Source organism: Coffea arabica, chromosome 3e (genome assembly GCF_036785885.1).
Source record: "Coffea arabica cultivar ET-39 chromosome 3e, Coffea Arabica ET-39 HiFi, whole genome shotgun sequence".
NCBI lineage: Eukaryota > Viridiplantae > Streptophyta > Magnoliopsida > Gentianales > Rubiaceae > Coffea > Coffea arabica.
In genome coordinates, this window is record NC_092315.1 from 43594989 (window position 1) to 43612922 (window position 17934).

General features: G+C 38.0%; 1 protein-coding gene across 1 annotated transcript; it reads left to right on the top strand.

The window, feature by feature from the left end:
* Positions 1–1555: 1555 nt before the first annotated feature.
* LOC140038547 (uncharacterized) lies at positions 1556–2265 on the top strand. The gene is made up of 2 exons (XM_072083929.1): positions 1556–1725; positions 1821–2265. Exons 1-2 carry the CDS (start codon positions 1556–1558, stop codon positions 2263–2265), a joined length of 615 nt encoding a protein of 204 aa, XP_071940030.1.
* The last annotated feature ends 15669 nt before the right edge of the window (positions 2266–17934 follow it).

The following is a 17934-nucleotide window of genomic DNA, read 5'->3' on the forward strand; positions in this document are numbered from 1 at the left end:
GTGTACTATGGTTGAAAAAATAACACCTTTAGAAGGATAGACAGCAGTAGGGAGTTGAATGGTTATGTTAAGGGTGAGGTTGGACCAACTAAGGAAGTTAACTTATACCTTGAAATATCGTTTCATGAAATTCTAGTGCAACAACTTGGTTATGATCCGTATGAGGTAGATGAGACCGAAAATGAACCCCAAAATGGTGATGGTAACAATAATATTAGGGATGAAGGTCAAGGAGGGTGTGCTGCTAATAATTGTGATAATGATTCCAATGCAAGTGATGAGACTTTTTTTTCAGCTATTGATTCAAATTATGAAATAGGTGATGATGCTGATGATGGTATATTTCATGATAATGTTGACAAAAATACTGAATGGTTGGGGGTAGATAATCATAGGAAAGAAAATGTGGTTCCTGATCCTTTGAATGAAACAGAGAAGGTTCCTGATTCTAATGAAACAGAGCAGGTCCCTGATTCTGAATCTGATTTTGCAGCATCCATGAGTCTGATGATGAAGAGTCTAAATTGAGGTCTCGTACTTTTGATCCTAAGCATATTGACAATTCAAAATTAGAGTTGTACATGTCCTTTACAAGTCTGAAACTTTTCAAGACTGCTGTGCATAATTATATTGTGAAACAAGGCAGGCCTTGTAAGTTTGTGAAACAAGATATAGTGAGGGTGAGGGCTAGATGCAGAAATAGTGAATGTAATTGGGTTATATATGCTAGAAAGTTAAGTGGGGATGGAACTATTCAAATAAGAACATTTGAAAATAATCACACATGGGGTTTTGCATATGATAACCCTCTTGTGCATTTTGGATGGGTAGCTAGAAAGTACTGTGAAGAGTTTATGTGTAATTCTAAATTAGATTTGGAGCATTTTAGGAAGATAGTAATGAAAGAAAATAGGTGCTCCTTTACAAAAAATCAAACATATAGGACAAGGACAAAAGCAATGAAAATTGTTCAGGGCAATGAAAAAGACCAGTACAGCAAATTAAGAGTTTATATGCGTGAAATTCTAAGATCCAACCCTAGTAGCACTATTATAATGAAAACTGTTAATGGTTTTAAAGACTCAAAAATAGGGAAAGACAGATTTGAGAGGTTGTACTCTATTTTCCTGGAGTGAAGCATAGTTTCCTAGCTGGATGTAGGCAATTTATTGGAGTAGATGGCACTTTTTTGAAAGGATCGGGAGGAGGATTTTTGCTAGTAGCTGTTGGAGTTGATGCCAATAATGGCATTTTTCCAATTGCATATGCTGCAGCAGAGGGTGAAAATAAGGACTCATGGTGCTGGTTCTTCAAACTATTAAAAGAAGATTTGAAGATTGAAAAGGATTATGAGTGGATAATAATAAGTGACAAACAAAAACATCTAATTGAAGCATGTGATATGATTTTCCCAAATGCAGCCCACAGATTTTGTGTGAAACACTTGCACAATAATTTTTCAACTGCTAGTTTCAAAGGAGAAGGTTTGAGGAGAGCATTATGAACTATTGCCAAAGCAACAACACCAGCCCAATTCATTTGCAGAATAGAAGAAATGACTGAAATTGATGTAGAGGCAGCCAAGTGGTTTGATGACAAACCACCAAGTCAATGGAGCAGAGCTTACTTTAGCACTCATCCTAAATGTGCTATGTTATTGAATAATATCTGTGAATGCTTCAACAACAAAATTCTTGATGCTAGGGAGAAGCCAATAATTGAAATGTTTGAAACAATACGGCTGTACATGATGCAGAGAATGCAAAAAAAAATAGGGATCTGGCCAAAGAGAAGTAGCAAATTTATCCTTACTGTCCCAGAATTCTTCATATTAAGCAGAAAAATATAGATAAAGCACCTGAATGTTTTTCATTCAAGTCAAATGATGATCTTTATGAAGTCAGCTGCCCATATGGTGACCAATATGCAGTGAACATCAAGGAGCAAACATGCTCTTGTAGAAAATGGGAACTAACAGGTATTCCCCGTCCCCATGCCATTGCTGTATTGTGGATGGCTAAAAAGAATCCTCTGCGATATGTTTCAAAATGGTATATAGTGGAGACATATATGAAGTGCTATGAAGGATCAGTGTGTCCCATGAATGGAGAAAGTGAATGGGGGCTTACTGATGTTGGTGAAGGCCCTTTGCCATCCTTATATGGGAGAGCAGCTGGAAGGCCTAAGAAGCTGAGAAGGAGAAGTTCAGAGGAGGTTCAACAAGCTACGGAAAAAACTAAGAAAAAGGTGACAAGAGTGGGATAGATTAACAAGTGTAGATACTGTCATCAAAGGGGACATAATATGAGATCCTGCAAGCTTCTCAAAGCTGCTCAAGATGGAGAAGTTACAGAAACTGATATTAGTTCAAGCCAAGTTGCTGCTTCTACCAATAATCTAGCAAGCCAAGATGGAAAAAAAGCTGTAAGTTGTCTTGATGACTTGTTACATCTATTTTTGCTATTTGGTAGATAAATGACATGTTTTCCTTTTAAACTGTAGGGAACAAGGAAAACCAAGAAGCCTGCTGCTGAGTTTTCAAATAAAAGGGTAGAAAAACCTGCTACATCTTTTGATTTTTGTCTTTATGCAATTTGACTTTTGCTACCTCACTGTTTTGTGCAGAAGAGACAGCAATGTACAAGAAGAGTTGCAGCTACAGTTTGTAATGATGATTCAAACACTAAACATCAACAGGATAGTGAGCCACTGGTTGAGATTGACATAACATCCTCTGCCCCAGATCAAGTGGACCAGGATATGTACAAAGTGTTTGGGCTGTCAACGTCTCAAGTCAAATATAGTACCAAACAAGCCAAAACACAAACTGAAGAACAAATAGAGATGCCCTTCAGGATTAGAGATGTTCATATGCATGTTGCTGCTGCTGCCAAGACAGATTTAAGTGTTCCTAGTTCATCTAGATCAAAGGGAAAGGAGAAACTACTGTGATGGAGAAACAACATGCTGAATAGTTGCTGCTTTTGTTCAAGCCAAGTTGTTGCTTTTGTAATTAACATGACTTTTGTTGTTTCAACTTTTACCTTCTCTAGTAATTATGGAAGTGCAGGCTGTAATGTGATAGCTTACTTTATTTCGTTTATGGACCCATGTTCAACAACAGTCATATAGTTTGCTTTATTTCATTTGGAATGCACTTTAATTGTATTGAAGTTATTGGAGTTATTGAAGTGCACAACAAACTGGAGTGGAATGCACTTTATTTCGTTCATTGAAGTTATTGGAATGCACTTTCATTTGGAGAAGTTGCAGTGAAGTCATGTAATTGTATTGAAGTTAAAATGCACAATCATGTAGTTTCTAGCTTGTTTTATTTGCATTCGTTTTCCAGCTTGGTTTATTTGCATCTAATTATCAGTACATGTAGTTTTATCAGTTCATGGCCATTTTATATATATGTTAGGAGCAACACTTTGACAAGGACCATTTTCTTACACTCAACGCATAGCTTTACAAACAAAATAAATGGCAGAGTTCATAAATTGCATGGTTGCCAAATACATTTACCTTCATAAATCCCACCTTTTACATAAATTGCAGAGTTCATTTGGAACCTTTGTACAAACAAAATAAGTCCCTTTCTATACCCTGCAATTGGATATTACTTCATAGGGAAAAATGCAACTCTCATTCCAACAACAAACAAGGCCAGCTTCAAAATGTTCTTCTGCAATTTTAGCAAAATCACTCCAGTCTTAGCAGCAACTTGCCTCCCTTTGCTTTTCCCTCACCTTTACTGCTCCAACTCAGTACTAGCAAAACCACCAAAAGCACAATTATCGTAATAAAAAATTTCTCCCTCTTACGCATTCTTTCAACTTGTTCTTCCAGTTTGTTAATCTTTTTCAGCAAATCAGGAATGAGAACTCTCCCTCTTGGACAAATTGGCTCATCAACCCATTCAAAGTACCTGCATCTTTCAGGTCTCTACCATAACAATAATGACATTTTTCAGAAATTAGTTAGCTAGATTAACACATTGAAGGACCAACATTTTTAGACAAATATTTCTTACCGGCCACAGAGAGCAACCAAGGAATCTTCTTCTCGGATTCTCGCCGCGCCAACAGGTGCTCATTTTTGTTCTCAACCCACAGTTGCAGAATGGAGTTGATGAACCACTGGAGACTTCAGAACTTCTGCTCCTCATTAGGCAAAAATGAGACTTCAGAACAACTGCCAGATGTGCTGAGGATGAAATGTTTAAAAGCTCCAGAGATTGGCAAAAAAATTTTGGGTTGCAGAAACGCAGAGGGAAGAAGGAGAAGAATGGAGCTTTTTTTTCGTCCGTTGCAATTATTCCGTTAAAAATGGCTCCATTTGATTTTACCCATTTTTTGTTGGATAAAACCGTTGGTTCTAACGATCAATCCACCATTTCCCGTCAATTGTCCTTAATTGGCCAAAATTACGGAACTTTGAGGATGAAATGTGTTTGAGGTGAAACAATGAGGATGAAATTGCTCAACCACCCAAACTTTGAGAATGAAAGTGCATTTTTCCCCATGATAGTGTAAGAATGTTTCAATTTTATTGCATGTGGACCCGCATGCAATACAATAACATGTTCATTATGGAGTAGCAATTGAGTTTCACGGAATCAAGTTTTTGGACCGTATATACTAATATATTAGTTAAGTTTCACAGGATCAAGTTTTGAGACCATGGATAACTATAATAATTTATTATCTGGATAGTTACTGAAAATTTTGACATTGCTGCACTTTATTATCTTCTATGGATTTTTGCATGCAGCAAACATGAGTGATGTATTGCATCTATTGGAAATGGATTTATGGTAGTCTATAACTATTTTTTTTCTTGTTTGCTATGATAGCATACTACCAACGGCACAAAAAAGAAAAATGCACCGCTGAAATTACTTCAGCCATTGGTTCAACTTTTTGTTCAAGTTATGGTGTAAGTTCTGGTTTAGGTAAAAGAAAGGGCTTAAGCTCAAGCTCAGGAACGAGTCCTGTTGATAATAGAGGTAGGGGCAGAGCTAGTGGGAGAGGTAGAAGGGAAAGAGTTGTAAGAGGAAGAAGAGGAATTAGTGGAGGGGAAAACCTCTTGGGCTTGATGATTTATTATTCACTGGTGAAACACCAGTAACTAGAGGAAGAGGGAGGTCTTATGGGACAAGTTGGAGGTATTTGAAACTTGCAAATAGAAAGGGAGCTCCACATCAGCCTACTCATAGAAGTGCTGCGTTTACTCAACCTGCTGCATAGAGACGAAATCAGAATACTAATCAAGCGGTTGCACACCAATATACTTGTCCTCCTACTTCTCCAATGTATCCTCATGCTACCCAACTTTGGCACCCCCAACTAATCAATCAATGAATCCTCATTCAACTCAAAGTTTAGAATCTGGTGCAAGTACTCAAGTTATCACTTCAATTTCAAGATATAAAGGCTCTCACAAAATGTATAATTATTTCATGCTTTAACTTCATAATTTTTCAATTCTATAGGTTATTAGAAGAGAAACAAGGTTTGGAGATGCACATTTTAGTCAAGTTCCAGCTGCCGGAGGAAATACCGGACAGGCTAGCCAACTTGGACAAGTATCTAGTCAAATTTCTATTAACACCATACCTGGCTATAATGGTCCGTCTGCGTCCAACTCAGAATACTTTGCTTCTTGAGTTACTATTTCAGCGTTTGAAGTAGGGGTGGCAATTTCCGACACGATCTGAAAATACGACACGAACCTAACACGAAATTAATGAGTTTTGGTTGAGGTTTCGGGGATTCGGATCAGAATCGAGTCGAATCCGATGAACCCGAAAAGAAAACAGGTCGATTTGGGTCAACACGTGGGTGACTCGATATGACCCGTTTATGAATTAAAAATAATTTAATAAATATAAAAATTATTTTATCTAACTAAGCTAAGTTATTCTTTTTTTTCAAAGGCATTAATTACTTAATCCTAAATGAATTTATTTAACTTGTGTGAAGTTGAAATTATTATATTTGGATAAATAATATATTATATTATTTTTTACTTTTATACTGTTTTAATTTATTTTATATTTGGTTTGGGATAAAACACTTTTATGGTGTTTAATTTATTTTAGATTTGGTTTGAAATTATTTATTTAAATTTTTATTACTTGATTATGTAATTAGTTTTGTGAGAAATTGATTTTATTAGAAATTGCAGTGATAAATTAATAAATTAAAATTAATTTTTGAGTCATTTCGGGTTCGTGTCAGGTATCTTGACCCGTTTCGGGTTGGCGGGTCAGGTTCGGGTCAGCGGATTTTCTGTTATACTTGGGTCTCAACCCGACCCGTCAACCCGAATTCGACCCGATTGCCACCCCTAGTTTGAAGTACCCTTTTTAGCTATTAGCTGTTGGCAGACACAATTCCGGGGACGTGAGTAAATTAGGAAACAAGGAAATTATGAGATTATAGGTTTACATTCTTATTTGTACCAATTGGAAAGGCGAATTTGTTGTGATAGTATTTTGTTCTTGTCTTCCCCTGTGCTCTATTTCTCTCCTTCTAGAAATTTATTTCCCATGGCAGACTACTCTTTCTCCCTTTGCTCCCTTGTTGCTTTACCTTCCGTTATTTACTTTATTTCTCGACCTAATTGTTTCGTATGTTGGGGCATGGTCTTATAGATAAAAGGAATTAACTGCTACTACATGGAGTGGGGTGAGAGGGGTTGGTTTTCATATATCCCACTTCTTACATTGTCTCCGCTTCCTTAAAAGGTATTATCGTATGCCACCCTCTAGCAATAACATTCACCGCTACTCACTAGACTTCAAATGGATGATTGGTGCTTGGAGAATTTGAACTTTAATTATTATCAAGTTTTAAATATAAGGGTGAAATACAAAAATTCTTTATAATTTTACCAAAAATCAAAAAGCCGTCCTATGATTTCAAAATATCCATATAACCCACACATACTTTAAACTAGGTAGCATGAAATTTCACTTGTAACCTGTACATGACTTACAAGTTATATATTTTTTTTATTTTTTATTTTTTATTTTTTATTTTATTTTTGGTGTTGAAATTCTTTTCACTTAACTATCATGAATGGTTTTATAAATTTTAAAAAATTTCAGACACTTTTTAAATTTTTAAAACATGTTCACCATCTTCCTTCCTCTTTCCTACCCTATTCTCCCCCTTCACACCAATCACCACTGCCTGCCACCCCCTTCTCTTATCTCCCCTTTCCCACATTCCCTCCCTCCTCCTCTTCCTTTTTTAACCCTCTCCCTCTATCCCCTCATTCCCAATGAAACTATAATTTGGCCTATTTGACGTAAGGGGATGTACTATTGTCTCTCTCGTTGAATCAATTCTTCTCTTCCTCAAGAAAAGGAATCAATAATCTTCTCTAATGCGACGTCGATATTTATTTACTTATTCTTCTCTCCCTCAGTTTCTGCAATGCCCCAATTGTGAATTGTACTGATTTGACATTTTCTTAATCAACCTTTGCGGAAAGGCCCTGATGTCCAATTAAATTGGTGGAAGTACATTCTTGTCGTACACAATTGCGTGATTTCGAGTAAGGAACATTTGCAATTGCATCTAAGATTAAGTTAATATGATATTATCTATTTCAGTGTTCGGTAGTAGTGGGTATTAGGCCAAGAATTGAGAAGAATATTTGGAGACAAGGCTAGTTTCAATTGTTTCTTTCACTTGTATATTGTTTTGGAGCTTACAAGGTCAACTTTGCTATTAGGTAGACCTTTTTTTAGCATAGTACAGACAAAAATTGATGTTAATAAGGGTACCTTGTCCATGGAGTTTGATGAAAAAATCGTTCATTTTAATATATTTGATACTATGAAATATCCCTCAAACTCTAACTTTAACTCTGTTTTTTCTATGAGTGCTATTGACCCTGCGGTGAAGGAAGTGTTTGAAACTGTTGGCAGGGATGAGTTGGAGGTTGCTTTAACCAAGCACCTCGAGTTAGAGACAACTCCTGAGGTGGAGTGGAGTGAAAATTTGAAATGCACAATAGGGGCATTATACTCATTGCCAACCACAACAAAAAGGTATGAAGTCTCACCAATTTTCATTCCTGAACCTCACCAGAGGGTACTGCCATCTGTGGTGCAGGCACTTGTGTTAGAGTTGAAACCCCTGCTAAAGCACTTAAAATATGCGTATTTGGGCGACAACAAAACACTCCCTGTAATTATCTTAGCTGCACTCTCGGAAACTCAGGAAAAGAAGCTAATCCGGGTCCTTAGAGAGTATAAAGAGGCGATAGGGTGGACCATCGCCGACATCAAGAGGATCAGCCCTTTCGTCTGCATGCATCGAATAAGGTTGGAAGAGGACACCAAACCTGTACGGCAAGTTCAAAGGAGGCTAAATCCCCTCATAATGGAAGTGGTGAAGAAAGAAATTTTGAAGTTGCTAGATGTGGGGATCATCTTTGCAATATTAGATAGCCCTTGGGTGAGTCCGATCTAGGTAGTCCCAAAGAAGGCAGGAGTGACAGTGGAGGCCAACCAAACGGGTGAGCTCGTGCCAGTGCGCAAACCTACCAGATGGAGGCAGTGTATTGACTACCGTAGGCTAAACGCCATCACAAAAAAGGATAATTTTCCTCTCCCTTTCATTGACCAAATGGTTGAAGGTTTAGCTTGTCGGGCTTACTATTGCTTTTTGGATGGATTTTCAGGATATTTTCATATAGCAATTGCACCAGAGGATCAAGAGAAGACGACCTTCACGTGCCCGTTCGGGACCTTTGCATATAGACGGATGCCCTTCGGATTGTGCAATGCACCTGCAACGTTCCAGAAATGTATGCTAAGTATTTTTTCTGAATATGTTGAGAAAATCATTGAGGCTTTCATGGACGATTTCAGTGTATACGGTGATAGTTTCGATACCTGTCTAGATAACCTGAAACTGATTCTGTTGAGGTGTATAGAGACTAATCTTGTGCTTAACTGGGAAAAATGCCATTTGATGGTTGACCATGGGATAGTCTTAGGTCATGTTGTGTCTTCTAAAGGTATTGAAGTTGACAGGGCGAAAATAGATATTATATTTGCTTTACCTTACCCCGCGAGTGTGCGAAAAATGCGCTCTTTTCTTGGACATGCAGGATTTTACCGAAGGTTCATCAAGGACTTCTCGAAGATTGGAGCCCCGTTGTTCCAACTCTTACAAAAAGATGTGACTTTCGAGTTCGATAACAAGTGTGAGAGAGCCTTCGACACGTTAAAGAAGCTATTAACCTCACCCCCGATCATCCAACCCCCCTGACTGGAGTTTGCCATTTGAAATCATGTGCGATGCCAGTGATCATGCTGTAGGGGCTGTATTGGGACAAAGAGTGGGAAAGGCAGCTCACGTCATTTACTATGCATCCCGAGCATTAAACGGAGCTCAATTAAACTACTCCACTACTGAGAAGGAGCTTCTTGCAGTTATTTTTGCTTTAGAAAAATTCAGGTCATATTTGTTAGGTGCTAAAGTTATTGTATTTTCTGATCATGCAGCATTAAGGTATCTAATGATCAAGAAAGATGCAAAAATGAGGCTCATAAGGTAGATATTGCTCCTACAGGAATTTGACCTGGAGATAAGGGATAAAAGAGGCTCAGAGAATCTAGTAGCCGACCATTTGAGTCGCATACCAGTTGGTGAGGAGAACGAGCCATTAAAGGATGCATTCCCTGAAGAGCATTTATTTTCTCTAAATTCTAAATTACCTTGGTATGCTGATCTAGTTAACCACTTGGTAACTGATAATTTTCCTGCAAGTTGGCCAAAATCGAAGAGGGACAAATTGAAGAGCGAAGCCAAGTATTTCATCTGGGATGACCAGTACTTGTGGAAGATGTGCTGACCAGGTGATGAGACGATGTGTAAGTGAAACTGAATTTCAGTCAATTTTGAGTTTTTGTCATACTTTTACCTGTGGAGTTCATTTTGGACCCAAGAGAACTGCTCATAAGGTATTAGAAAGTGGGTTTTATTGGCTTTTTTTGTTTAAAGATGCGTATGTGTTTTGTAAATCTTATGATCGTTGTCAAATGGTAGGTAATATAGCCCGTAGAGATCATATGCCCCAAGTCCCGTTGATTTTTGTCGAAATTTTTGATGTCTGGGGTATAGATTTTATGGGGCCTTTTTCTACTTCATTTGATTATATATATATTTTGTTGGCAGTCGATTATGTGTCTAAATGGGTGGAGGCTAAGACCACCCGGACTAATGATTCGAAAGTGGTTGTAGATTTTATCAGCTCTAATATTTTTGTGCGTTTTGGGATGCCAAGGGCCATTGTTAGTGACAGGGGGACGTATTTCTGCAATAAGACCATAGCTGCATTCTTTCGACGATACGGTGTACTCCACAGGGTCTCAACGTCATACCACCCGCAGACCAATGGTCAAGCGGAAGTATCGAATCAAGAAATTAAGTTCATTTTGGAGAAATTGATGTGCCCCGATAGGAAAGACTGGAGTCAAAGGTTGGAAGATGCGCTTTGGGCCAATCGAACGGCATACAAGACCCCCATAGGGATGTCACCGTACAGATTGGTATTTGGGAAGCCATGTCACCTTCCAGTGGAGTTTGAGTACAAAGCTTTTTGGGCGATTAAACAATGTAACTTGAAGTTAGAAGAGGCCAGTGCTCAACGGAAGTTGGATTTGCAAAAATTGGAGGAGATTCGGAACGAAGCGTACGAGAATGCATTAATTTACAAGGAGAGAAGTCGGGCATTTCATAATCAACAAATCTCTAGAAAAACCTTTGACGTTGGTCAGAAAGTTCTCCTGTACCAATGCAGACTTAATCTCTTCCCAGGTAAGCTACGTTCCCGTTGGATTGGATCTTTTATTGTCACTCACGTCTTTTCTTATGGTGCAGTTGAAATCCAGAGTACTAAGACAGACAATAAGTTTGTAGTGAATGGATACCGTTTCAAACATTATTACGAAGGCTTCCAAGTGGAGAAGTGGAGACGATAAGTCTAAATGTACCGCCGTGTCCCAATTAATGACACTTTGCCATGTCTAGCCAAAGACATTAAAGAAAGACACTCATTGGGAGGCAACCCAATTTCTTTTAGTTATTTGTTCAGTCTTGTTTGATAGGTTAAACATGTTTTCCTTGAATTCGACTGATTTCGGATTTCAATTTTCATTTTTGACGATTCGTAGGTGTCTCTGTGACATGACACGCCCGCGTCAAGTCGTATGGAGAGCTTATGGTCTGAAGGGTTGTTGCCTTCTTGTTGCGCCCGCGTCAAGTAGTATAGAGAGCTCATGAGCAGAAGGGTTCCTGCCCTCTTGACGTGCCCAGGTCACGTTTGCGAAAAAGGCAAGTATTTAAAAACTCCAGAACGGTTTTCGCTTTCCTGTTAATCTCTAATTTTGAATTTCGAAAATAAGTTTTATTCATATTAATAATATTCAAAAAAAAATAAATAATAATAATAATAAAATTTTTAAAAAGTTAATTAATTTAATAAAAATTAATTTAATAAAAATTAATTAATAAAAAAACTCTAAAAAAACAAAGAAAAAAATGGTAAAGAAAAAAAATAAAAACTATTTTATTTTTATTTTTCTTTCTTTTCTTTTCTTCTTTTCTTTATTTATTTATTTATTTCTTCTTCTTTCTTTCTTCTCCCCTGTTTCTTCTCTTGTCCGCCGCCGCCCACAGCCGACGCCGCCAGCTCCGCCTCCTCTCTCCCTCACAGCTCCAGCAACCCCAACCTCGCGCGTCTCTCTCTCCCATCGATCCGCCGCATGCTCACCCCCACCTCCTCGCATGCCGTCCGCTGCTCCGGGCGTCCAACGACCACCACCATCCTCGCGTTTTTCTCGCAATCGCGGCGGCCCAACTCGTCGCAGTGCCAGCGCAGCCTACACCGCGCACCACTCGAACGCGTTCTGCCATGTCCTCGCACCTCCAAGACCGCGCGCCTCGCAGCCATTTCCCTAGCTCCGCCAGCCCCCATCTCCCTCTCTCCTCTCATCTTCCTTTTTCACCTCGCACGCACGCCACCATCCAACCCCATGCGCACGTCGCTCGCTGCCAGCCGCCGTTTCGTCAAACGCTACCCCAGCAACAGCTCGCCCTCTGTCTCTCTCACTTTGAGCTTGTGCGCGCAACTCCAGCCCAAGCCCGCCGTCCAAACAGCCGCAAACATCGCCTCTGTCTCGCCGCGCATCTGCCCCCCTCTGTTAGCCACTGCCAGTCCCTCCTTTATCAACTATCGAACTATGGAGATATGTGAAACTCGTTTCCCAACTCCTTTGCAGTATATGGTGGTGTTTGGGGTCTTCATTTGTTTGGGTAGGACGTTGCGTTGTTTTTCTTTTCTTGAGGAGTCCACCAGTGGTATTGGTTGGAGTATGTGGACCTGGATTTGTTACTTTTATTTGGTTGGTTGCCTGCCTGATAGCTAAGAGTTTCTAATTGAGTTTCTGTTGTCAAATTTGTGCACTACTTTGCTGGATTATTCTAGTTTTGGATGTCATATGCTTGCTACTGTGAATGGCTGTGCTCTCTGGGAATGTTCGAATCTAGCGGCTGGAAAGATTTTCCTTGATTTGCTTGATAGCAATTGGTAGAGTGCATTTGAATGGGTGTGGACATTCTGGCTATGGTTTCAGTTGCTTCCTTAGTTGGACACTAGCTGAGATTTTGATCGATTCCTTTATGCAATTAGTTGCCACACTATATTGGGTTGCTTATTAACTTCATTGGACTGGGACACTTGCTGAGAATCATCTGTTTGCATTATTCGTTGCACTCTTAGTCCTCTGTCACCTCTCTGTGGAGCTTTGGAATTATTCGGGTGATTGGGTTAATATTTGGAGGCTATTGATTTGCTATTATTCAGTATTTGCTACCTGCATCTACTTGTTCATATAGTTGTTAGCTGGTGTACTTCTTGTTGATTGGGTTAACTGTTATTGACCATGGTGAGACCGAAATCATCCTCTAGGTCTAGAGCCTCCCAATCTCAGCCATCACCCCAACCCTCCATTCCAGTGAGTACACCTACCAATCAACTCTCCTCTTCTAGTGTTCGAACCCGCTTGGGTAGGGGTAGGGGTGCTCATGTGAATGCCCTCGCTCACTTTGGGGGCGATTTGAACTTTACTAGACCCGTTGATCAGCAGAGATACGCTAAGGTCTGTGAGAGGCGTATCATATCCTGCAAGTGTTGTGAGAAACTTGCTATGATTGGCCTAGGCATGCGGGAGGAAGTCGATCAAATGTTTACTAACATCGGGAGGCGCCCTTATCGTGATATCTGCTATCTCGCCTTTGTCGAGCTGATTAGGGAGTTATACTCCACTTTTGAATTTGAGTTGCCTATGAGGTATATCGTGGAGACCCCGAATGTCATTCATTTCCGTCTCATGGGTCAAGAGTTCAACTTCTCCATTACGCAGTTTAATTTAGCATTTGGGTTCATTACTCCGGAGTATGTCGAGACTAGGGAGTACGCTGAGAGTACCTGTGATTACGTGGAGCCGTTTCTCTCCTCCTACCATGATGTGTGGGGGGATATGTCTGTCGACAGGCAACGCTATGACCCTTCTCGATCTAGAAGCTCCTTTCTTAAGGACCCTAGTGCCCGTTATGATCAGCGATTTCTGACCTACAACTACTCGGGTCGAAAAGACAGCTCTAGTATACTCTCCCGACTTGAGTTTTTCTTCCTCTGGTGTATGAAGAACAACGTCAAGGTGAATCTGGGGTGTTGGTTAGCGGCACAATTCAAGACCGTCTTAGCCAAGAAGAACAAGCCCCTGATCCTCAGATCCTACATCACGCACTTGGCCGTACAGCTGGGGGTTCTTAATCTCCAGGATCATGACCTTCATTTGGCATTTCAAATGGAATTTTTGGATGTGGACTACTTGGAGAGGATGGGAGTTCTCGAGTACGTCGATGGTATCTACCGATTCATTAACCCGGGACCGCCTTGCGTTCCCCCGCGATCCTTTTTTGCCCGTTCTTCCACTGCTGGTGCTGATCTTGACCCGTCTACCTCCACCCCGTCTCCTCCACCCCAGGGGCTGCAGATTGGAATCAACTTCGGACTCAAGTTCAAAATCTGGAGGCTCGGATGACCAATATCGATGCTAACGTGCATAGTATGGCGCAGAATTTGGCAGCTCTCATGCATCTTGCAGGTCTTACGCCTCAATTTGGTTATCACCCTCCACTTTGACCTGACTTCAGGGAAGTGTTGTTTCCCTCTCTCCTACTTTTGATGTTTACTTGCTACATTGAGGGCAATGTACCGTTTAGGCAGTGACGGAGCCAGGATTTTTTCCTTGGGGGGGCCAAAATTTTTTTGAACAAAATTACCTTAATATGTTATGTTTAAAATAATTTTCATTTATTTAAATATATGACATCTTAAAATATTAAATATTAACTTTAATTATAAAGGTATGTCTATTTCATAAATATATAACATAGTCATAACTAAAATTAAGACAAGAAATAACATTTGATTAAATATCTTATAATATCACAAACCACCTAAGTTGCACATTATGAGAAGATGCTCCAATATGTCACTTGTACAAAAACAAATATATTACTATTTTCAATTAAAAAAAGATAAAAGTTATGTTAGCATACCTTGAAATTTCATCCTCTTTTATTAAAAATAAATTGAGATTTACGTTCTTTTATAGAATTAAATTCATGTATAATTGAATCAATGCTAAATTTTCGAACAACTTCCTTTTTTATGTACATTGTTAGGCAATCATTCAAGAAATTATCCATTATCTTGTTTTGGAGTTTTGTTTTGATTATCTTCATAATTGAAAATGTCCATTCTATAGACTATAGAATGGAGCCAGGATTTTTTCCTTTGGGGGGGGGGGGAATTTTTCTGAACAAAATCATCTTAATATGTTATATTCAAAATAATTTTCATCTATTTAAATATATGACATCTTAAAATATCAAATTTTAATTTTAATTATAAAGGTATGTCTATTTCATAAATATGCAGCATAGTCATAACAAAAATTAGGATAAGAATAACCTTTAATTAAATATCTTATAAGATCACAAATTACCCAAATTGTACATTATGAGAAAATGCTCCAATATGTCACTTGTGCAAAAACAAAAATATAACTATCTTCAATTAATAAAAGATAAAAGTTATGTTAGCATACCTTGAATTTCAGCCTTTTTTTTTTAAAAGTAAACTGAGCTTTACGTTCTTTCATAGAACTAAATTCATCTATAATTGAATCAATACTAAATTTTTGAACAACTTCCCTTTTTTATGTACATTGTTAGATAATCATTCAAGAAATTATTTTTTATCTTGTTTTGGATATTTGTTTTGATTATATTCATAATTGAAAATGTCCGTTCTATAGTTGCAGTTGATATAGGAAGAGTGAGAACAAATGTAATCAATCTGTCAACAACAGAATAGACACTCAATTTCTTGTTTTCACAAAGCCTTCAAGTAATTATTTGTACATTTGTATATGAGTCAACAAGAGTATAGATCACTAATTTTAAATTTTTTATCAATTAGGTTAAGTTGTATATTTGTATATGGACCAATAAAGTAATTATTTTTGTTTTAGCCCATTGATAATTATGAATTGAGTCCTTTATTATAATATATAAAATTGGGTCAATTTACTATGGATTATCAAATTATATGTTTAATTTTTTGAATGTTAAATAATTAGCACAATAAAAAAATAAATAACTTTTTTTTGAAGAAAAAATTAAATCAAAGTTGGCTAATTCATATACACACACACAGAGAGATATATATATATCTATATATATAAACTCTCATAATATAAACTAAAATTGTAAAAAATTAGGGGGGGCCAACTTTGTCTTATACATATATTTACATATTATGAATTAAAATTTTCAAAACTCATGGCCCCCCTCTGCCCCCCCTTGGCTCCATCATTGCGTTTAGGTGTGGGGGGGATCAGTTGGGGTGCCAGTTTTTCTAGTTTTTAGTTTTTAGATGTTTTTCCTTTATTTTTAGTTTGTTATTTGTTTATTTTCATTCAATCTCTTTCTTTCTTTTTAGTGATTAGCTCTCATGTGAATGCCAAAATTTGATGTTGGATTGTTGACTCTAAATCTACTCTTGCCAAGTTCTAATAATAAAAGTGTATCGAGTTAATGTGGTTGAGTCCAAAACATCTCTTTGGTGAATATCGGTGATTGCTTGATTCTTTTGATTTCGTTGTTAACTTTTCTAAGTATAGGGAATGATTGTTGGCATTTCAATGTGAATCGGTCCAATATTGACTCTAGTTCTCCATGTTTGGCAATAATGAGGCTAGCTGCTCCTACTTTTGTTTTTAGCAGTGTTATTTTGCTTTATTGTGCTATTTGACTGTGAATAAGGTGGACTGTACTCCGCTATTTGTTACTACTGAGTAACCGGGGATGTTCACCAAAAGTGTCGATTCTCGCATCAAAAAGTAATAATTTCTATGAGTACGTAGTCATATAGCGATAGGAGCTGAGTAACCGGACTCCTTCATCTGGAAAATGTCGGAGTTCGCGTCAAAAAATTCCAATGGCTAGAGACTAAGTCTTTTGTGCTATCTTCAAAAAAAAAAGTAAATAAAACAAAAAAAAAGAAAAACAAAAGGAAAAAAAATAAATAATAGAAAAAGTGAAAAAAAAATGTAGGTTGTGTTAATGTGTGATAGAAGTCAGATTGCCGATTTATGGATTCAATGTGGAGATTTTGGTTAATATTTGGACCATTTGCTGATGAATGTTGGGCGCCATTCCTTTTTTTTAGATTAGTTAATTTGGAATTGAAGGAGTTTGTGGTTTAGAAGCTAACTGGGGTGATGTTTCTCAGATTTTGATCACTAATGCTTGATATATGATTTTTCTTGGTATCTTGGTAATATGGTAGATAGAGCAATAGCCATTGTCAAACATTGGTGTTTGTTTACTGTTCTTATGCTTGAGAACAAGCTTGGTTTAGGTGTAAGGGGAATTGATAGGTTGCAATTTTATCATTTATTTTATTATTAATTTCCCCTATTACCTGACCCGATGTGGATTAATTGTTAAATTCTACTCACTTTTGGTATTTTACATTTATTTCAGGGAGTAGAACGGAAATATGATAACAAGTGCTAATTTGACAGGAAAGGAGCCCAAGTAACAGAGATTATCCCAGGGGCATTTTTTGGAAAAGCAAAACTTATGCCCATTTTGGTAATTGCTGCAAAGACAACAGACGGCAGAGTCTTCATTATTCCTTGGAGGGCAAAAAGTCGCCGCACAGTTGGAGACTTAGGAACGCATTAGAGTAGGACTTAGTGAGGAATTGGATATAGCAGAGGATGAGCACTACTTTAGAGTAGCTTTTGACTTTTCCTTCCTTGGCTTTTTGGTAGTTTTTGTCTTCTCGGATGTCAGGAGCAATTGAAGAATTGAATCATTTCCCTGTAGCTTTTCGTTGGATTTTTCCCTGTGGTCTGTAGTGGATTCCTCCTGCCACGTATGCTTGGAACAATTGAGAGATTTAAACATTCTATGCAGTTTTCGTTTCCTTGGATCGTTTGAAGCAAATTGAAATTTCCCAAACGCAGATAATGGCCGCAACTATCGCTTCAATTTTGCATGGGTTTTCCTCATTAACAATGACCTAAATCCCTTTGTCTAGTCAAGGAACAACAGAGGCTTTGGTTCACCTAAAAATTGTGAGATCGATTTAATTTAATCTTTTCCTTTATTTATTGGTATTCGCGCATTCCTTGATTGCAGTACTTATGATTATTTAATTAATTGATTGTCTTGGATCCGGATAATTAGTTAATTTGGTAATCTATTGTCAATTAGGGCATTTGAATCTGTAATTATTTAATTGCCTTGAAATAGTGACAAC

Excerpts from the sequence above, each read along its gene's own strand:
- LOC140038547 (XM_072083929.1), top strand. The coding sequence starts at position 1,556 with ATGACTGAAATTGATGTAGAGGCAGCCAAGTGGTTTGATGACAAACCA. Across the intron at positions 1,726-1,820 it reads GAGAAGCCAATAATTGAAAT|AATTCTTCATATTAAGCAGA; the intron begins GTTTGAAACAAT and ends TTACTGTCCCAG.